Here is a 21,932-nt window from a genome sequence, read left to right as displayed (position 1 = left end):
CAATCCAGAAGTATTGCTGGGCTTTAGGTTTGTAGAATTAACAATAGAATAAATGAACAAATCCCTTAGTGCTATAGGTCCTTGCATGAAGATCTAATCCTTCAGGTGTCAGTTCTCTTGCTCCAGAAAACCCCAGTGCCTTATGACCACAGAACACGAATGGGAGGTCTGCACCCACACGTCTGTGAACAGCCCTTCTGGACTCTAAAAAATATAAAGCTGCAGAACCAGAACCCAACTTGATCAAAAGATGTCCCTCCAGGAAGGGACCATTGCTGGATAGACTGGGATGCAAGTGATAATACAGTTAAGAAGGGCTTCACGTACCTGGAGCAATGTGGCTAAATAGTTCCACATAGAGAGGTCTGTAGTAAAGTAAGATAGCTAGAGTAAAGTAGCTCTTGACAGACCAGAATCTTTAGTGTGTTTTTGTTTGTTTGTTTTTGAGGGAAGCAGGAATGCCGCTGTTTGTGTGCCAAGTAAGATCTTCAGGAAGTATTTGAAAATCTGGGCTCTTCACTTACATGAAAAGCAACGTGACTGAAGGGGTAAGAGATTTGCAGCTTAAACTGAAATGGGGCTTTTCATGTCAGCAACAACACTGCACAACTGCAGGTGGTTTGTCAGAATAAGGGAGAAGCAGCAAACTCTGGATACTTCCTTCTTATCAAAATGACTTTCTTAAAAGTGTTTCTTACCATTAAAAAACTTGATGATATCAGTGAAGTCCATGTTGTTATCACGGATAATCTCTCGATAAACTTCCACAAGTGCTAAGGCAATGAAAAGGACAAAATGTTCTGAAGAGATGTGCTTTGCTGCCCAAATAACTTCCCACACTGTAAATACATCCTCGTACAACAATTCTGAATGGGAATAAACATTACAAGAGCATCTGATTATTCAAATTGACCTTTTTACCCCCTCTAACTAACGTCTTGCAGGCCTTATGCAGAAAAGAATAGAATTTGATGAATCCTCCCTTTCCCTCTCCCCTTCTCCAGCCAACATCATTTCAATGGTAGTTAATCTCTGAGAACTCTAGTGAGCCTAGCTGCTACTCATCTCCAGACATTTATATCAAAACAGATCTATTCAGTTTTGCACAACTCTAACTATAGGCATAGAACATTATTACCTCTTTTAAAGTCGAGCAGGAACCAGCGATAGCAGAAGTAAAAGTGAGTGTAATCTCCATTCTGGTGCATCAATTCAAAAAGCTCTGAGTCTAGAATCTAAAATGCAAAGCATAAGATGTTAAACATTATCGTGTCTGAAAGTAGCCAAAATCAAAGGTGTTGGAGGCTGGTGAAGATGACTTCTTTGCTACTCTTTATCAGCTGACCCTATGGTTATTCTGAGCAGCTGCTTAGCACAGATCCGCCCTTTCGTTATGCATTTGCAAAACGCTGATGCTGTGGGTGCCCTGACAGACTGACAGGGTGAAGGCTTACTGTCTGTGCAGCTATGACGTGACTAGATTTTAATGTGATTTCTCCCTGACTTCAGTTGAAGCTGGACTGAGCCATAAATGTGAGTCATTACATGGGGTAGCTGGTGTACTGAAGGCAGAAGTTTTGGGAATTTGTTTTGTCAACTTAATATGAGCTGACCTGCCCTAACGCATAGTCTATTGTGACAGCAAATATTGTTCCCTAAAAAGCAGGAAATCATTCTGGGGCTGCATAAATATCCTCCACAGCTCTGAAGTACCAGATGGCTAGGAACCCCAGACACTGGAATCCTTGCCCTTCAAGTTAGTCCTGAGCCTCTGAAACAATTTCATCTTCTTTCAAATAAGATTCAGGAAGACTCACTTGGATTAGGGACCGCATGTTGGCAAAGTGTGTGTCCATAGCACCTCCATTGGGGAAGTTCTGGCTCATCCTCTTCATCAAGTGGCTGAAGCAGCTGTAAGCCAGCTGATCTGCAGGTATAATGCAGAACACTTACTGTTCCAAGTCTTCTGATGTCCTTGAACTAAAGTAACGTACAGCAGGGCAAAGAAAAAAAAAAGAGGGTTTTCCCCTTTGCTGTTCCCTATCCCCATCATCAGTATTAAGGTGAAACAAAAGACAGTACCTTACTCTGGACCATTTTAATTATGTTTCAAAACAACACAGCTTGAGGTTGAGTTTTCAGCATCAGCAACTGCAGGAACACAGCTGCTTTGAAAATGTAGTAAAATTTAATCTGGAGTTGGTCAGTAGACAGGGAATCTGAGATACTAATGCTGGTCATTTCAACAGCCACATTTAGAGAAAGTATGGATCAAGAGCTGCAAGTTTGTTTTTCCTAGTGAGCTAACCTTGATTAATGCATACAAGTTCTTCTAAAACAGCATTTATAGAGAACTCCCTAAAGATACCAACATGTTCCAAAAGAAAACCCTTCCTACCGTTGTCAAGTATAACCATCAAAGGAGCCAGGAGGTCACACATGCCTTGAACATAACCAACTTCTAGGTGCTCCCAAACATAACTGCACAAAGAAGAAAGCACAAGAGATAATAGGATTAAATAATCCTCTTGTCTACCTAGTAGATGTCCTGCAACACTGTATCTGGGCACCTCACAATTATTAATTGCCATTCATAGCACCCCATTACAGCAAAAATATATTATCCTCACATGGAGGAAACCAAAGCTAATAGTACATTAAGAGAACAGTTCAAGGTGAACAACGGAGTCTGTTTCTTGAGGTAAAAAGAGACTCTCTCAAGTCCACATTCCAAACGTGGACCACCTATCATATCTGTACTTTCTAACCTTCCATACTATGGACTACCATTCCTTCTTTTAAGTTCATTATTGAGTTTGTTTTTGTACAATTATTATTTTCATATTATTATACTTTATGGTTTATGACAGTTATGTGAGAAGTGATTCAGTTTACAAGCTGTATTACCTGCACATGACATTACGGAGTTTCTCCAGATTATCAGCAGTAAAATACCAGTAATTCCGATCACATCTCTGGACATCTTTATCAATTCTGTGCAAATTTAAGGCAACAGTGTCCAATAATTCTATCTAGAAGAGAAAAGCTTAAGCTAGATCTGCTGTTCAGTCAAAAAGAGAGGCAGGCTGCTAAATCATTTTTAGGCAGACATTTAGTTTAGATAGATATCATCAGCAAGGAGCATGTAGCTGTAAACAGAGCTCATATCTTTTTTCCTCTCTCCACAGCTCAGAGTTGGTGTCAATCTTATGACTACCTTAGGTGGCACTAACAAGACAATATCCATCAGTAGTGGGTACAGACTGAGTTAGAGCATTCCCAGGTGCAGACTGAGTCTAAGAATCAACAAACCAGAAATAGTAAAATTATGCTTTGGACTCACAAGAGCACTGAACTACTCAATTACTGTCAAAAATCCCAAGTAAATGGTGCACAGTTTCTCTGACAAATGTTCCAAGCCTGTCTTCTTTACAAAGGGTTATGTCCAGATGAGCAACTCCAACAGAGAAATGGAAGCAAAAACTCCATCTGTTAACAGCAACACTAATAGACATGGTGAAGTCTTGGATCTTCATTTAGGTTGTGGTTCAATTTGATTAAATGGGGATTTCAGCTTGAATTAAATGACACTGAAATCTTACAATTGGTGTCCTAGCCTCTCTTAAAATTTTTAGCTACTAGATCTTTACCACGTTATTTTCACTGTAAAAAGACTCAAAATTTTATTGCTGTCTTATAATCTATCTCAAAATCCAGATGAAATGATTTGGATGCAAAGATCCTCAATTATCCTCCCACTACCTGTAGTTCTAGTTTGGGATTGTCTCTCACTAAATCCTATCTGAAATCCAGTACAAGTCTTTGCCAGAAAAAGATTATGATAAATAAGTTGTGACCTACTGTGTAGGATGCAGCACAGACAGAAGCAACATCCATTAAATAATCCACCTGGGAACACAGCTGCTCTTCTGATACAGAATCCTGAGACTGCAGTACAACTGACTTGGCTTTCTGCACATGTGGTACATCTGGATCAGTCTTTTCCAAGTCAGTACTAGTTTCTTCTTCAGCCCCATCTTCAAAGGAGACACTCTGCCCATCATCAATACTGGACAGGATGCCTGAGGCCACAGAGTAGTTCCGTGAGGATGGCAGCCCAGAGTCGGGGGAGTCAAACTCTACAGACTGTTGCTCTACGGCAGCTACTGCTGCTGGTGTGTCGACAGACACCACAGTGAAAGTAGGGTCATCTTGACCTTTTGAGTCTTGTTCTGCTGAATCCGCTTCATCTACAGATATAAAGACCTTGGGGTGGTCAAGGAGGGGTTAAAAAAAGATTCAGATAAAGCAGGGGAGAACAGAGAAGCAGGAAACATTAATGTAGCAAACCAACCTCCAACCACAAGAGACAAATAACTACATTGCTGCAGTGAACAAGATCACTGATTAATGGAGTTTCCCTGCAAGCAAACAGTTGAGAATTGCTCAGTCTTTATATTGAAACTCTCTAAAAATAATACCAATTTATGATCTTATATCTGTCTCCTATGATGATGTCTTCCTCTTTCACAATCGTCAATTAGAAATACTTTGGAAAACAGTGAAGCTTCCCTACCTGCAACACCAACTCTAAAAGCACCTGCTCTTTTAAAGTTATCTTTGAAGGGGACTAACCTACCTCTGGCTTCAGACAATTCAGTTCAGATACTGTTGCTTGAAGTCAAGACTGGCCTTCAGATTCTTTTAACAGTGCAACCACTTTACCTCTTCTCTTGCTAAAAACTTTTTCGAACTACTGCAAGTTGTATTCTTACCTGCCGTTAGTTAGCTAACTGAAGTCTGCATAAGTAACGAACACAGACACTTTTGTAACACAAACACCTGCTCTCCTATCCAATTGTGACTATAATCAAGAAACCCTTTTATTGGTTATTCAATTTACCAAGATGTTAATTCAATCTGCCTTTCTACTGCTTAGCACCTTAACTTAGATTGACAAAGATCCCCTCTCCCAAAATAAAATTACACACAACCTCTCAATCAGGGACAGGACGGAATCAAAAATACGCTTTAATAGTAGTGATCTCTTGCTCCTATGCTGGATTTGAGTGAAGGACCTATAAATAGACTTAGGAAGCTATTCCACTTACCGAGAGAATGAGGTGAACCTTAAAGTCTTTAGGCAGGTCCTGCTCAGAACAGCTATAGACTACCCAAAATATAGACCGGCTCTTGGCTGTATCGTGGAAGGGCTACAGCTTCAATTTCCATACAGGATTTAAGTAGCTCCAGACTGATAGAGCTGTGTCTACTGGTAACCTAAATCTCTGCTTCCTTGTGCTGTACCCGTGCCAACGCTAAGCCTCCTGCACTGCCTGCATCAGTTGAGTGAGAGGGAAGGGAGTACTTACATCATTGCTGATGGTGGAGTCCCTGTGTATCAGTCGCTGGACGTGGCTGTCAATGCTGCTACCTGACGAAAACTTTGCCAATGTGGCAGAATGTGATTCTTTCTCTCGCTGCTTTACAATAACCTCACAGGCCTTCCACTCAGCCATGACCTTCTGATACCGGAGAGCAATGTCTTCATCCACCTGCAGACAGACAGATAGATACTAAAATGCCGGTTCTCCTTGAAAGACAGCATTAAAAATGAATGGAAACCAGAAGGGAAGAACTAAAGCAAATGTAATGTATCAAATCAAAAGCCTGAAGGCTCCTGAAGTCCCCTTGCTAGAGCACAAATCGCTGTAAAATGCAATGACTGGAACAGTAAGATGTTGCACAGGAAGGGCCAATTAGGTATTTACTGCAGGGAATAACCTATCACTGTAGATGCCAGAAAAGATTCATATAGATATCTGTATATGCTATCAACAGTGCCTTGATGCTGTTCAGGAAAGAACCACAGATGTCACTGACTGTGAAACCTCACACAGTTGTCAGATGCAATCTGATGGAGCAATAGCTGGATGAATCTTAATTTCATTATACTTCCTTCCCAACTCCTTCTCTATTCCATCTCTAACACAGCTCTTGCAATGAATTCCAGGACACAGGTTTATTGACATCAGCCTATATAGAATTAGATGCTGGAACAGAGTCTTGAATAGTAGAAATCCCAGCTCACATAGCCTAGTATACTGCACATGGCCAGATCCAACCACTCTGGTTCCCATAGTAATAAAACAGATTTTTGCCATTTCTGGCTTCCTCCATTGAAAGATGGACACAGAACCCCGAGCCGTTAAGGGACATGTAGTAATTTCACTACTCTGTCACTTGTCAGGAGCTGAAGAGAAGCCACAATTGTGAGTTGGCTCCAGGCTCTGGACTCTCCTGGCTGGAGTTGCTACCAGAGCATTCATGCTAAGAGCTGCAGGCTATTTGTCACTTGAGATAGCTGCGGAGTCATAAATCACAAAATACAACAGTTAGTGGAAGGCTGGAGGACAGCTATGTTTCGAAGTCCCCCAGATGTTGATGGATGACTGCAAAAATATCACCAGAAGGCAATGATGATAAATTACCCGTGATGACTTCAGTTAAGGACAGGAGAAGTTTCCCATACGTGCTGATGTTATGACTGTTCCCATCTTTTTCATTTAATAGACTGTTAGATTCAATGGTAAGCTTTATTTAGAGTCCTACAGCACATTTCTTTTAGGAGTCAGTTATTACTGTTACTTACTGATGATGTTGAGTTAGCTCATAGGATTTCCAGATAAGGTTTCAAGTACCCTTGTGTTTCTATGGTACAAACTCAGGGAAAAGAACTGGCTATAGGAGCTTATATTCTGCAGATCAATTCTTTTATACTGTGCAACATGTTTTTTTTTCTGAATTTGCTGAAATCCTTATTTTACGAATTGACTCAAGTAGTCCTCTCTTCTTGCCAAATCTCTGATGTTGTAGCTGTATAAATACAGGTGCTCTTTGAAGTGGGGGCTAGAATCCATGAGTTGCAACTCCAGATTTCCTGATCTAAGAACTAAGTATCTGGGTTCTTTTTCCGGTTCCAGGCATACCTTCTATTCCTACACATGGATCATCAATCTCATGGGTCATATAACTGTGGAGAACAGAGTCAGCAAAATGCAATCTATGCAAGGAAGCTCCCATATTCAGTATCTTTTGGTGGCATGAGTTTAAAAACAAAGCAAACCTTTGCTGAAATCCCAAAAGATTACGTCTACTGGCTTCCCTTGGTCAACTAGGTGAGTAATCTTTTCATAAAAGGAAATTAAATTAATTAAACAGGATTTTCTCCTCGTGAACCCGTGTTGGCTGTGACCAGTGACTGTGTTGTCTTTCAGCTGTTTTTCAATAGCTCTCAGGATAATATTCTCCTTAATAAAGTAATAAAGACTAACGCTTGCTATTTGAAAAACAAAGCCTACTCTGCAAGTGTAATTCAAATCCCCAGGAAGTTGTACTTACCTGGTCCATTTCCTTTTTGGCCATGCCGAATTTGTAGTGACCTAACAAGAATGGCCAGACTTCCTTTCGAATCTCATGCTGTACCCCACCATAATAAACTCTTCTTAGCAATTCCAGTTCCTTGTAATTCTGCAGTAGTTGTGAGAAAGAGGTATTGAAGGTAATACATCTTTATTTTCCTCAGGCATGCTCATATACACTTATTCAAAGTACAAGACAGTGAAATGCACCCAAGGCAGTAAGCAGATTTTGCAACTTGATGCATGCCTTTAGTGCCCTAGTTCAAATCCAATCAAATAAAAGTTGTCATGTCTCCCATGAAAATAATCTAATTTTTAATAGATCAGAGTCATCATGAGATCAGTTGCTTTGATGTTCATTGACATCTTTGCCATCATCAAAGAAGCAAAAGATAAAGAAGTGTAAGGATCAACTGTCTTTCACTAGAAAGAGAAGTCACCCTGGTAAGACCAGAAAGCTTTAATACTTCCTGCGGACAATTCTAAGGGATACCATGCTCACCACAGCAGCGTACGGGAGTTAGTTTAATGATCATAGAGGTATTCTGTTACTTACTTTTCTGTCCTTCTGATACTTGCTCCAAACCTCTTTAGTCAGACCTCCTGCAGCACTGGATGGCTTGTCAGGTGGGATAATTGTGTGGTTCACTAGGGCAGACAGATGTGTTCGCACTGTTGACAAATGGCGGCAGTAGGCAAGCCCTGTGATTGGGGAAGGAGGTAAACATAAACGAGCAACCTATACAATATCAGCAGCCTTTTTCAAGATCAAGTTGTGATATTTTAAACTTGCCACTAATAATCCTATACAAAGTAACCTCACACTTGTACTATACAAAAATGAGGAACTGCAACAGAGCCAAAGATTAAGTCCATTTTACACAGACAAGTAAAACCCAAGCAGACTACTGCATTTCAGTGTAAAATTACTGTTCTGTCTTCACTATGCATCAGTTTTCCCAGAGCTGTATTAAAACCTACAAATAACAGAATTACGAAGCTGTGATACTTGGGTCACAACCACACTAGTGCCCTGAGTTGATCTGACTTGCAACGATAAATTTGGTTTTAGACTACTTTCTAAAGCAAGTATTACATGTTTTTTAGGTAAGCATACAGATACCACAAGGGCTGGATCTAAGAAGCTTCACTTACATCCATAAAAGGCTCTGGAAACTATCTGCCTCTTCATGCTTTCACACAGCATCTTTAATGGAGTTCTGTGGAGACACATTATCGGGAACATGATAGGTCACAGGGACAGAAATCATCGTGAACTTTATGCTGATCCCTATGATCTACACATAGCAATTCTTTCTCTGCATCAAGATTTATTTACCTAAGGGACAACAGTAATCAGAAATTATACTTTTAAAAGCATTTTCCCACCAGCATTTTGGCCCAAAGCAGATTAATCTGGTGCACTTAGCTACAACTGCTTCAGGTGCATTGTAAAGGTCCTTGTCAAATTAGATGAGTTGTTGTCCTTCATTATAATTGTTAATTACTTGTTAAATAACATGCTTCCAGAGCTGAATTGCACTAAACTAAACTAACAAACATAAAAACTAACTGCAAATTTTCTATCAAAATGTGACTTGAGATTAGTTTAATAGGCTAGTTTTAATAAACTAAGTGCCTTGCTATAAAACTCCATCTTTTCATGTTAGAAGCTATTTGAAAATTGCTATTCTTTGTCTCTGGTGCTGCAACCAATAAAATACCCTTGCTTTCAACTGTGGCACAAATTTTCCCACCTAAGCTGTCTGCACAACTTGCTTACCTATCGTGGATGCAGTTGCAGCAGCTGGGTATGTCATAGGGAGAGCTGCCCGTTGAACAGGAGACACATGAGGAGCCGTGGCTACAATGCTCCAGCTGCCATGAAAGCAAGTTTGCCCCAAAACCTTGCATCTCTATCATTTCACTCGTGTCTAGGGAAAATAAAAAACAAAAAAACAAAAACAAAAACAGCAGGCCATCAAATTTTTTTCTTCTTTCCCTTTCTTCCTTCTGTGCATCCTGATGGCTTCATGCTTTACTTCTCAGCAGGCTTTGAACCTTGATTGCAAAAAGGGGAGAGCACTGTCTTAGTTAACCTCAGAAATACTGCTCTCACCGTAACCTAAACCCGAAGCATGCTGTGCACATTCACCTGAGTGAAATCCCTTCACCATTTCCCCCTTTCTTGCCCATGCACATCCCAGCCCATATTTCAAGAGAACAGAGAAAAGGGTGCTGTAGAAACAACTAAAACTGGTTATTGTGCAATGTTATGATATTATTTAAAGCTAGAAGAGATAATCTAAGCTGACCTTTTTAATTCAGGTCTTAGAATTTCATTTTGCAGTTCCTGGAATCAGCCATGTAACTGCTAGTCCAGCTAGAGTGGAAATTTGAGCATAAAAGAAATAAAAATTGGTTCAGTCATTTTTAGAAGATGCTTCTTTCCCCCTACTTACACTAGATCCTAAATTATTTAGCATGGGATAGTTCAAGTCCTACTAACATCAACATTATGTTTGTAAAGTAGGATTCTCTGCAGGAAAATGTGATCCAACAGTACAGTGCAGCTTCTAGAGTTATCCTTGCTCACCAAAATCTAATTGCTTTTTTTTTAACCAGCTTCATTAAGGCAACACCAAAAATCACCAGTTGCCTTTAAAAGCTTGGCTTCGTCTCTTTAACTTTTCCAGCTGGCCTTTGAGCTTGTGGGTTTTTTGTTTTTATAATAAATAACTGGCCTTTCAGCTCACCCATGATTAAAATTAAGGCAAATGCCATAATACTATATGCCAGTGAATTAACATTTGTAAGCAAAATCCAGTCCCCTGGGCCGTGCTTTTAAAACGTACATTTATTGGGTGGTGGTAGGGGCAATTCCAAACCATCTCATGCATTTTAAATCAAGGTAGCGTAAAGCATTTTAGTAGTGCCTATTAGAAAGTGGGCATAGGTGAGGAAGGAGTGGAGTAGAAACATTTGTTAACAGAAAAAGCACAGGCTCATGCGGAAGCAGTCATGTGTATTTCACTTCACAAAACAAAGTGTGATGAAAAAATGCTCTTCACCTTAATTCTTCAAGGAAGGAGCTGAATGACCCAGTATTTATTGCAGCTTCTCATTTGGTTCAAATAAAAACCATTGGGCAAACATTTTTAGATCATTATTTTTTGCCTCCCCTCTACAGACAAGAAAAGTGGGTTTTTCAGTTATAATATATATATATATACGTTTTTAGAGAAAGAAGGAAAGAACCCCACAGAACCTAAATATTCAGATGAAAGGTACCTGAATTAGTGAAGAATTAGAGTGAACAGCATCTTTTATTTAATTGTAGTATCATCTGTAACTTCAGCTACATGCAAAAGTTGAGCATGTTGCAAAATGTAAAAGCAAATGGCTAGCAAACCTGCTACAACAGTGTTGTCATTATTTAAAAGGGATGTTGCTTGACAGACAACAGCAAATCCAATCTAGTTCAGCAAGAATCACTACTCAAATAGCAGACATAACCCTAGCTATACCATTACCATTAATCCTAGCTATACCATTATACAAAGATCAAAAAAAAGTAAAAAAAAAATTACCTGACAGCCATTCTAGTAGCATAATTTAAAATTACCATCACCTGACTAAAGACTAAATTGTGTTTCTTATGTTTTTGATCACAGCATTAGCTTCTTAACATGTGCATTTGTCAGCGTTAGACCTCCTTCCTTTCTGTTATCACCCATATCCAGAAGTGATCAGTTAAGACACAGAGTGACATTCTGAAACAGCACCTTCCTTCAAGGGTAACGATGTATACCAGAGTTTCTTCCCATCCATACATTCTATGAAATCTCTATTAACTTGGGCTGGGCTTTATCAGTTTTAGGTGTTACTACCTTGGGATGTGTGTGAGGGCAACCTACCAGGAGAATCTCTCTGAATAAACGTTCATATCCTATCTAAACAAATCTTAGGCACTGTATAGATGCAGGCAATTGCACTTTCCTGCAGGTGGTTCCATCAGACCAGGGCAATCATCCTTCTAGAACTAAACTCACGACTCTGCTATTTAAAGGGGTGAGTGTCTTATCTCGACTCAAGATATATTGTGTTTTTCTGAGGGAGCAGAAACACCAGAAGAAACATGTTCATGCTAATACAACGAATGAAAAATATAGACAAGAATCAAACTTGCAAGCTGCTGCTCTCCTTCCAACATCCTCTGCGGTTGCTCAGCTTTTGACAGCTACTTTACAGCCTGATAACAGAGAAGCTTCCATTCTTGCTGATAAACTCCAGTTATCAGCAAGAGACAGAGGCTGTTGTTTAGATTATAACAGGAGCATGCCAGAGTTGGCATGTGCCTTCAAGAGGTATCAAGGCCAAAGGTCTGGTGGTATTGAAGCTGTTCAGTAACCGCTAAGCCTAGAGGAGTGAGAGATTTCACATGAACTAGTGGACAGGCTGGGATGACATCTGTCTGTCCTTTGAACAACTGCAAGCTTTAGAATTCTAGCTGTGCAGGAGACATTTGGCCTTGGGAATGGATTTTGTACACCATTCAGCTTCCTCCTTTGAGGAAGTAAGGACTTTTCAAGTCTCCAGAACTATCCTACTACATCCTGAATGCTTGGTAATACCTATACTTTTTGAAAATACTAACTTTATACATCTGTTATGAATGGCATTAGGAAAAGAACAAGATGACACATTTTGGGAGGGTAGAGAGTCTTGCAACTGATCACCTAGCCTACAAATCTAGCAAGAGATGGAATGAAAGCACCTGACCACAAAAAGGCTTTGATCCCAATCTTCTCTGCACTCTTCTGCTACCTTACAGAGTTATCCAGAGTGTAGGTAGGAGCACGCATATTTGTACCACCACTGGGGCTCAAACTCACTGCACTTCTGTTCTCCCTGTTCTGTCTACACAGGCACTCTCCATTTCTGACTCTGCCCAGCACAAACCATACTGTTACTGCTGTAACAGTGCACCTCTGATCTCCTATATAAGGCTGCCCTCCACAGTCTGTTATGCTGTACATGAGTAATACATGGTGGGAGAAAACAAAGACCTGTTATACTCCCTCTCTCTCTTGTGAGAACATGCTCTAGTATTCAGTTTTTATGAAGGTGGGGCAGGAGGCCTCTGGAAGGAAAGATTTGTTTGTTTAGCAGCACAGATGCTCAAAGGAGATGGAAGATGCTGCTGTTCCCCCTTCCCATAGGTTGTAAGCATATTCCCAGCCTCTCCACGGTCAACTTAACCTCCAGGTCTCATGGTGTGAGTGAAATGTTTTGCCCTGTAATAATGCCAACACTGTTGTATGCATCAGTGGAACGAGCTGCAATAGAGCTCTGGGACACAGGGGGAGGAGGATAAAAACCTTTCATCCTATTAGGAGCTGTGAGGTTCCGAGAGCAGATCATTGATAGCATTGCGTGTAGCTTATCTTCCTCCTCCTCGTCATCGTCAACAGAGGCAGAGCGGCTGGCAGCTAAGTGGTGGTAGTTAATAGTTACTGCTCAAAGAAAATAGTGAAAGAGGAGCATAAGAAGAGAGAACTTGATTCTGCGGGAAAGCTCAAAAGGACATGTTCAGCAAAGACAAAGGATTTGAATCCTGCCCTCTTTCCGAGGGCACAAGCTCCTGTGTGAGTGGGCATGAAAAATGAGGTTCTTACAAAGAAAAGCATGCTCCACCAAACACAGGCCAGCTTCTGATCGTGCATAGGCTGTTCCCCGAGAACACACAGATCATGGCAGTGGAGGAAGGTCCCAATGCCAGCCTGCAGTAGGTGAGTATGCTCCTTAGCAAAACTCCATGGGAATTCAAGGCTCCAACTAGCTCACCTCCTTCACCATGCCAAATCAATACTGTGGCCTCCTTTCCACTCTGATACCCATGTCAGATGCATCTGGGCAGCACACAGTCTGCTCCTCAGCTCTGCCTGGCACTGCAAACGTGCAAGGTACGGGCCTACCTCTAAGGAAACCTGAGGCAGGAGCCAGCTCTCTCTGCCTTGCACTCAACAAACAGGTCTGTGCTGATTGTGCCCACAGAATCTGCAGTCCCTTTGATTCACGCAAAGGGAGAACATGCTTTTGCTGGTGTGCGGGTGCATGAACTTACCTGTGCAAATTCAGAGGCCCTAATAAAGCATAACCACTACTGCGGTTCAGTCCCCTGGGGTACGAAGGGGTCACAATTGAGATTTCTGCTTTCTCAGCTGCAGTCCCAATACAAACAATAGATCCAAATTCCCTGTAAACTTTAGGGTCTTATTTTTTACTGGGAAATTCTTGCTTCTTTGCTGTGGGGAATAAAACTGAACGCGCTGTTTGAGAACTAGCTCAAAAGCTTTCTTGCATGTAAGGAGTTTGTATTCACTGATGACATGAGGTGGTTTGGTGCTTGGGAATTCATTTAGTTTCCTCAGAAGGGCATTTATTTATCCATTGTTAAGTTCTTGCTTCCAAGCCAGGAAAACTCAGCCCAGGGAGTTCTTGGGGGTACTTTAAGAGTTGAGTTTATGTTTTGTTTGTTTGTTTTTCCTAATAGCAACATTATGAGCAAGCAGCATGGCCAATAAAAATATCCCCACTTAAGGAGCAAAACTGCTCCTGGATAGTAAAACAATCTTTTTGGTTTTGGTCTCAGTTTGCAAGCCCAGGGGAGTATTTTGAAAACTTCCTCTGCAAAACACAGAGTAGATGTAAGTAAGATCTCCCACCTCCACTCCATTTCCATGAAGAAATTTCACTTTGTTAAGGAAACCTACAGTAAGCTGTACCTGTTGATCACAATTATCAACCAATGAAACTTTGTGGTAGATTTCCCCAACACCGCTCCACTTCCCTCCACCCCCAAACAGCTTGTCTGTTACCTTCAGTTATTTCCCAGGATATTACTTCAAGATTTTCTTAGCTGTGTTTGGTTTTTGTTCTTGTTTGTTTGGTTGTTTTTGTCTATTTTTAAACAAAGCAGAACAAAGGCACTTACTGTTATCATGCTTGTGTCCTGGATAGATAATTCTGAACACATAGTCTGTAGAAGTGTCTTCAGTTGGCATTTCTTCTAGGTCCACTGATTTGTTGCTGTTTCGTTTTCGAAGCTTTGGAAATACCTTACCCTAGAGAAAGTAATGATCCCATACATTCATTCAGCTACCAAATACTAACAGAGCACAACAAACTAAGTACTTTGGACCTTTGGCATATTAAGTCCTAAAATAAAACTTTCAGCTTTGGGAAGGGGTGAGGGAAAAAAACACTAGAATCATAAATAGATGGTGGTTTAGAGATACACAACTTTTCTGTGTATTTAAAACACAACTTTTTCCTGTAATCCATGGGAGCTGGACACCAGCTTCCTCAGTAATGCAAGCCTCTGACAGCAAGTATATCCCAGAGACTCTTGGAGTCTCAGTCCCTATTGTTTGGGACTGATACTAATGCATCACGTGTTGATACAACAGCAGATTCCAGTGCAATGCTCAATGCAGCAATGAAGGTATACACAATTTTTATGGACAATCTTTATAAATGAAACGGGACTAAATGGAGTTATTTTGCCTCCCACTTTGATTTCCAGCTGCTTTATAATAATGGCCCAGACTCTGTGGGGCAAGTTGCTGTTGCAAAGATGGTAAGATCAGCCCTACTACAAGCAGCTCATCAGAAAAGGCAGTACCTTGCCCTGTTGGGACCAAAGTGGTGGTTCCAGCTGACCACGAGGCAGAAGACCATTTTCCAGACAGGAAAGAAATGCAAGGAGGTGACCTCCTTGGGGGAAGTGCAGTGGAGGTCTCTGAGTTCCATCCTGACTCACCAAGACTAATGTCCATCTGCTTTCTGCTGCAAAGGAGGACAATGGGAGTCCACACTGTTACATCGGAATCTCTATTTGTTGCTCTTACCTTCTAAGCAAGTTTCATTTGTGACCACCTCTAAGTAGATAAATAAGCCTCTGTAAGTCACAGCGTAATCTAGGGGTGACCTCAGTCCTTTAGTCCTAAAGAAGCTCAGGATTCAAACAAACCATGACAGGCCTCATGCAGAAATATTTAAAGTGATTCTGAACATTAATATAATAAATAACAAAGGAATAAGTAAACTAAGTGTTTGATGTGTGGCGTAATTTACGAAGGACACAATTTAGAATGAAGACTAGCCTCATGGATATAACCAAAAGCTTTATTCTTGTGAGAATTAGCAAGTTACATTTCCTGTTGTAAATATTCTTCTCATCTATCTTCACTGTTGCTAGAAATTTAGCACAAATAACAAAACCCACCTTGGGCTCTGGGTACTCTTTTAAGTGTAATGATATGAATCTTGAGTAGAATTTTGAAAAGCATGTAAGTAAATCAGGTTCTTCATTTTCCTTTTCTAAAACTTACTGAATGAAGAACATAACTCACCAGAGTGCTTTTGAAACTTTCACCTCTGGTATTTCTTCCTCTACGGCATCTAGAGCCCCCTGGTAAATGGGAAATGTCTCAAGAGCAGGATGTGTGCCATAACGTGGCTGTACAAGTCCCAGTCTGGTAGCTAGGTGCTGTGGCAGGACCGCCAAGTGTCTGTCATCTTGTGCAAACAACAAAAATCATGCTGTGTATACACCTGCACCTGTTGCTGAAACAGTCTTCTCAATGAACAACAACAAAGGCTGTCACGTTTCACATCTGTTATCCAATTCCCCTTTTTCTAAGAAACTGCCACAAAGCAGAGTGGTGACGCACCTGACCAGTCAGTGCAACCCTGGACAGGCACAAAGTGTTCTGGGAAAGCTGATCCAAGTGAGGCAAATAAACCTGCACTAGCATTGCAGCTGTCCTCTGCCAGCTAGGACTGTATGTTTTAACACGTCCCCATATGCCTGGGCTGGCATGGGATAACTAGTTCTAAGTGTTAACAACACGGAGGGAAAGTGATCAGTCAAGTGGCTCTTCCACTTGCATATTTTAAAGCAGCACATATATAAGCTGTCTTTTCAAATAGGCACTTAGTTCGACAGTTCTGTTAGTCCAACTGCAGTTCCAATCTGAATGCAAATAAAATTTCTGTATGTTCATTGTCTTTGCTCTGTGATTTTGGTTTAAGGCTTGTGGTAAGGAAAGCAGTCGGATACATCTTGTTCAGATCCCTCTCTCTACACTGAGCACAACGGGCTCATCAGAACTCGATGGTCAGACGCACTCCATTTCTACAGGTTGATGATGTCACTGACAGACCTGCTTTTTTTTTTTTTTTTTTTTTTTGTAAAGGCAATGGATTGAGGCCCATGCTTAGCGAACCAAAGCTTCTGTGTTTAATACCTGCTGCTAACAGTTTCCAGAAGTACTGTTCTGCACAGATGACTCAGAAAAAACAAAGCGCACAGGAAAAAACAACATAGAAAGCAAGTGACAACTGAAGCATTGCGTGGCAAAGAAGTTCTTACCAGGTCTTTCAGTGAAGACATCTGAAGAAGAAAAATGGTCTGCCTTCTTTTGCATTAACCCCCTAACGGGCACCATATGAAATGGTAGCAGCATTAGCAGCATTAAAATTCACCTGGCAGACAGGGGCTTTGGGGGTACCCCCACGTGAAGAAGGTTTATGCTTACGTTGTTGATGGCAGTGAATGCAGACGATCTGGCAGAGTGGCACTATTAATGCGTAGTCCCAGTAAACACTAATAGGGAAGGAAAAAGTGCAGGACAATTTATTTATTTATTTATTTTTTACATTCAGGAGTGCTTGTGGTTCCAAGCACCCCAAAAAAAGACTTTGCTAAGTTAATAACTGCTTTTTAAATCTGTCCAATTAAGGTGCATTAATAGTCAAGTAAAAGGCAAAGGAATTAGTTCTCCACAGAAGCTGCATCTGACACCAGCCTTTTCATAAACTCCGTCCCTCTTCTCCCCCTCTCCTCGCTCTTCCCACCCCCACCTCCACCCCCCCAGGTTAGAACAATATTCCAGCTAAGATTAAAATGCCTATGACAGACTCCATGGTGGTCTTATAGCTGGGTTTCACAACAGGCAGATTCACGTATGTCTTCTTGCACACGGGATTTTTGAGCAGAAGCATGTAAATCCACTGGGGCTGAAGCTTACAGATTAAACACTGGAAACAGCTCTGAACCCATCTGAGAACAACCTCAATGATTTAGCATTATAAGCAAGGACCCAAGGCTTCAATAACGCTCTATTAAAAGTACATATATATATATGAAGTTAAAAAATAAAAACAAAAATCCCAGGGTGGATTAAGCATTAGAGAGCACTGTTCTGGGATTGAAGGAGGCATTCTCTGAGGAAACCTACTAGCCTGGTTCAGGACTTTACCTGCTCTTCCACTGAAGCAGAATGCCACATTAAATGAGTAACTGATCTAACGAAAGAGAATGACATTACAGGTCTCTCTTTTGAGGTTGAAATTAGCCATGCTTGTCAAGTGATTTATGAACCTCTGAAGGGAGGTACTAGTATTGTAATGACGGAAGGTAGTGTTGAGTCCCTTCTCCAGAACATGTGGAAAAGTGGGCTTCTGTTTTCCATTTGAAAAGGCCCTGTATCCAACTCATACTTTGCAACATCCTGTTTGTGATGTATATTACTGTATCACTAATCCAGAGGGGCCTTTTTTAGAATAAACACTCTGGAATTTTTTTATTTTTTTATTTTTTTTTTTTTAAAAACAACCACCCTAAGTGAGTTTTGAAAAGTTCGTTAGACGATTAGTGTGTTACTTAATTTTGAGTTTTACCATGCTATCATCCAGAGGTCCCCTGCAGGGTCCCAATTCATTCCAGTAGTTATGTATTTGAACTCCCTTGTGGGCCTGCATCTGGGCCTTGTCTACACATTCGTTCCTTTCCTGTTTTGTTGTTTTAAGACAAAGTGCACTACAGGACATTTGGAAAGTCATTTAATCTGTGGCAAAACAGGAACAGAACTCAAGCTGCCTGACACCTCAACCTCTGAGTTATTCAGAAGCCCTTAGATTAAATCAGTTCTGTTACACTTATGCCATATTACCAAGTATATGAGAAATAAGCACCATGAATGCTTCCAATCTTTTCCTGAATGCAATGACTACCTTTTCTCCAGCTCCGAATCTCCGAGGGTTCCATTCATCAGCTGATTTGGAGTCCATTTTAATGTCAAACTATCTGCTGACTGATGAAGGGAGAGATACCCAGGAATTGCCTCCAAGTCATCTTTCTGTTCACAGAAACAACAGACAGAAAATGAAGGTGATTCAAGTGCATGCATGCTTTTTTCTTCTCCTTTATCCACCCCTTCACAATTCTGAGATCTTAATTCCAGCCCCCTCAATGTTGCACACCCAGTAGGTTGTCACACAGCCCAGTAGGTTTGGCCACAGTCAGAACATGCCAGGCTATTTTTATCTGGCCTAATCACACTCCAACTTCCAGGTCCTGCACAACTCCATCATCCGTGCACTTAAGTCTTCAGTTCAAGAAACCTATTTTTACATTAATACAGCTTACAAGATTTAGCATGACATAGTGATGGAGCACTGAAGTACCCTCCTCAGAGACATGAAGATCCTGAAAGTAAGAACTATCAACCTTGTTCTCAATGTTACATTAAGATATTTAAAACTTTTTGGCAATGAGGACGAAGCCTGTTTCACAAATTCAGTAACAAGAATAATACCCAATCACATGTAAAAATACAAGAGAAAAATGGGAAATTTGGCCCACCCTATGCATCACTGCATTATATATACTTTGTTTCTCTGATGGCCAGATAACACAGGTTTCTGGAAGTATCAGTGGACTTACTGGCTGGACTAAGACGTTGTTTTTCCCATACAGGAGGTGTGTTCGGGAATTCTGGTGCAAAGACTCTACATACTCTCTTGCTGAAGCAGCAAAGCGATCTTCTGATGTGCTCCCACTTGAATGCCGTTTCCGGATCTAGCATGCACACACACACACAAAAACAGTCAAGGCAAATCAAGCAGCATGGGAACGACTGTAATGACAGTCCAGTAAAACAGGAACACAGTTCCATTCAGACCAATCTCTGTAGAATGCAACTTCTTCTGGAGCCAAGAGACCTTGCAGAGAAACGATCTGGGCTCTTCCTCACCCCAGGCCAAGGCAGCTCGTAATTTCTTGTGAACTACCTGAAGAAATCACACATCAAAAGCCACAGAATTTGGCCCTGGATCTCAAACTTTTTTTAAACAGACAGAATATTTGGGTCCAAATGGACTTTTAACCTGTGATAAAGGCTCCATTACAGAAGAGAAAAAGGTTCTTCTTATTCTTCTGGGGTTGTATTTATTGTCAACATAAAGAATCATAGAATGGCTTGCTTTGGAAGGGACCTTGAAGATCATCTAGTTCCAACACCCCTGCCATGGGCAGGGATGCCACCGACTAGATCAGGTTGCTCAGGGCCTCGTCCAACCTGGTCTTGAACACCTCCAGGGATGGGGCATCCACAGCTTCTCTGGGCAATCTGTTCCAATGCCTCACCACCCTCTGAGGGAAGAATTTCCTCCTGACATCTAATATAAATCTCCTCTCTTTTAGTTTAAGACCATTCCCCCTTGTCCTGTCATTATCTGCCCGAGCAAAATACTGCTCTCCATCTTTTTTATAAGCCCCCCTTAAGTATTGAAAAGCTGCAGTGAAGTCTCCCTGGAGCCTTCTCTTCTCCAGGCTGAACATTCCCAGCTCTCTCAGCCTTTCTTTATAGGAGAAGTGCTCCAGCCCTCTGATCATCTTTGCAGCCCTCCTCTGGACTCGCTCTAACTGGTCCATGTCCTTTTTGTGCTGGGGGCCCCAGACCTGGAGGCAGTACTCCAGGTGGGGCCTCACAAGGGCAGAGTAGAGAGGGACAATCGCCTCCTTCCCCTGCTGGCCACCCCTCTTCTGATGCCCTGTAACTCTGAAATAGCTGCATAGTAAATACCTACTCCCAGCGCTGGGCGCTTTGAAGGTGAGTCTTGGCGACCATGAACTCCGTGAATTCGGTGTCGTTGAACAAGTTCATCTGCTGAAGGGTCTGTCCAGTAGTGATCAGCTGTTTTTAGCTTGGTGTACTCCAGTGCACATGGTCCAACTAAAAAAACAGCCCAGGAAAGAAAACTGAGTCTGTTTGCACACACATGTAGTCTTACCCTGCTGGTCAAGTACCAAAAGTATGATTTTCCTCTCAAGCCAGGTGAATATTAATGATCACTTAGTGATCCTACAGGATCAGCACATAATATAGACAGTACATATAATATCATATCCTATTATCTAGGGCTGTGTAAAAAATATTTCTGTAGGACACAATACCCTGCCGAAGCAGCATTAACAATTCCAATCTGCTAGCAAGCACGCTGTAAGAATACAATTTTCTTTCTATTCTCGGATCTAACCGATAATTAATAGGACTGGTCTCCACTGGTCTTGGAGGCAACAAAACATCATCTCCTCTATTGCTCTACTACAGCTAGCCAAACTATGTGCTAGAGATAAAAATCACCTTTTGTAACAGTTATAAAATAAAATGGCTTAAGAAACAGTTTGTTTTCTTTAGCATAATAAGAAATAACTTTGCAAGAACTTACCTAGGAGAGAAGCAAGTATTGGGCCACAAACAGGATCTGCCAGTAAAGCTTCTTTTTCATAATATTTACTAGGAATAAAAGATTAGAGCCCAGTTAAAAACACTGGCTGTTATTTTTAAAAGCTCTTATGTCTCCCAGTAGTATTAGTCCATTGACTAAAAATATTACATTATTGCTTAACAAAAAGTAAGCCAAAGAAAGCAAAATAGATAATGGCAGTCATATACCAGGTCATACTTAAAACATAATAAAAACTGAGGCCAAATGCTCATTTCAAGTGTGAATTCAGACAATTAAATTACCTACCTAAAAGGGAAGATTTAAGAGTTTAGAGTTCTAAGAGCTTTATCAAGGCTAAAAATTGAATCTAGGCTGTATATCTGTAGTGCTTTCCAAGCTTGGTTTTAGTTTCAGTTCTAATGCAAAAGGAATTCCAGCAACAGAATTTAGCTGTGATTATCAAATACACTCTCTCACACAATGGGCAATAAGAAAATTGACTACCAAAACCACCAGAAATGGGACCAAAGGGATCCAAAACCCATACATTTCCTGAGCTAGACAGGTAGAGGAAAAGCAGTTGCTAGGAATACCTAGAAATCACTGATGCATGCATCTCCTCTGAAAGCTCTATTAGGGATTGACTGGCTCACGGACTAATCTCCAAAGAAGAAATGTTGTGCTGGGTTTGCAGGTAGTTAGAAGGCTTTTACTACATGGTGCGTCATAAATGGAGGCACTAAGCGACATAGTTTAGTGACGGCACTCTGTAGGTCAAGTTAATGGCTGGACTTGGTGATCTTGAAGGTCTTTTCCAATCTAGATGATACTATGATTCTACCTATTCTTAAAGTGTATTAAAATATATTGCAAGAAAGCTATGAAGAAATTACCTTGGCCTATTTTAGACACTTCCTTTAGTAGTAGATC

General features: G+C 41.0%; 1 protein-coding gene across 7 annotated transcripts in view; it reads right to left on the bottom strand.

Annotated features, from left to right (window-relative positions):
* SGSM2 (small G protein signaling modulator 2) overlaps nt 1–21,932 on the bottom strand; it is a 51,185-nt gene that overhangs the window by 3,020 nt on the left and 26,233 nt on the right. For 2 of the 7 annotated variants that reach the window (XM_040532445.1, XM_040532447.1), the window contains exons 5-23: nt 21,003–21,070; nt 20,361–20,506; nt 19,216–19,350; nt 18,504–18,628; nt 17,027–17,094; nt 15,109–15,272; nt 14,419–14,548; nt 12,803–12,937; nt 9,205–9,355; nt 8,577–8,641; nt 7,978–8,123; nt 7,402–7,530; nt 5,373–5,555; nt 3,862–4,266; nt 2,908–3,032; nt 2,399–2,481; nt 1,818–1,927; nt 1,139–1,235; nt 699–866 (exon numbers count right to left, since the gene is read on the bottom strand). In XM_040532445.1, the coding sequence (XP_040388379.1) occupies nt 699–866; nt 1,139–1,235; nt 1,818–1,927; nt 2,399–2,481; nt 2,908–3,032; nt 3,862–4,266; nt 5,373–5,555; nt 7,402–7,530; nt 7,978–8,123; nt 8,577–8,641; nt 9,205–9,355; nt 12,803–12,937; nt 14,419–14,548; nt 15,109–15,272; nt 17,027–17,094; nt 18,504–18,628; nt 19,216–19,350; nt 20,361–20,506; nt 21,003–21,070 (2,633 nt within the window). Of the gene's footprint in view, nt 1–449; nt 550–698; nt 867–1,138; nt 1,236–1,801; nt 1,928–2,398; nt 2,482–2,907; nt 3,033–3,861; nt 4,267–5,372; nt 5,556–7,401; nt 7,531–7,977; nt 8,124–8,576; nt 8,642–9,204; nt 9,356–12,802; nt 12,938–14,418; nt 14,549–15,108; nt 15,273–17,026; nt 17,095–18,503; nt 18,629–19,215; nt 19,351–20,360; nt 20,507–21,002; nt 21,071–21,932 lie in introns of all 7 variants that reach the window. The other 5 variants (XM_040532448.1, XM_040532446.1, XR_005813959.1 and 2 more) reach the window with 5 other exon arrangements.

Source organism: Cygnus olor, chromosome 20, assembly GCF_009769625.2.
Source record: "Cygnus olor isolate bCygOlo1 chromosome 20, bCygOlo1.pri.v2, whole genome shotgun sequence".
Classification (NCBI taxonomy): Eukaryota; Metazoa; Chordata; class Aves; order Anseriformes; family Anatidae; genus Cygnus; species Cygnus olor.
Note: the sequence above shows the minus strand (reverse complement) of the source record. Positions and strands in the feature narration are given on the sequence as shown.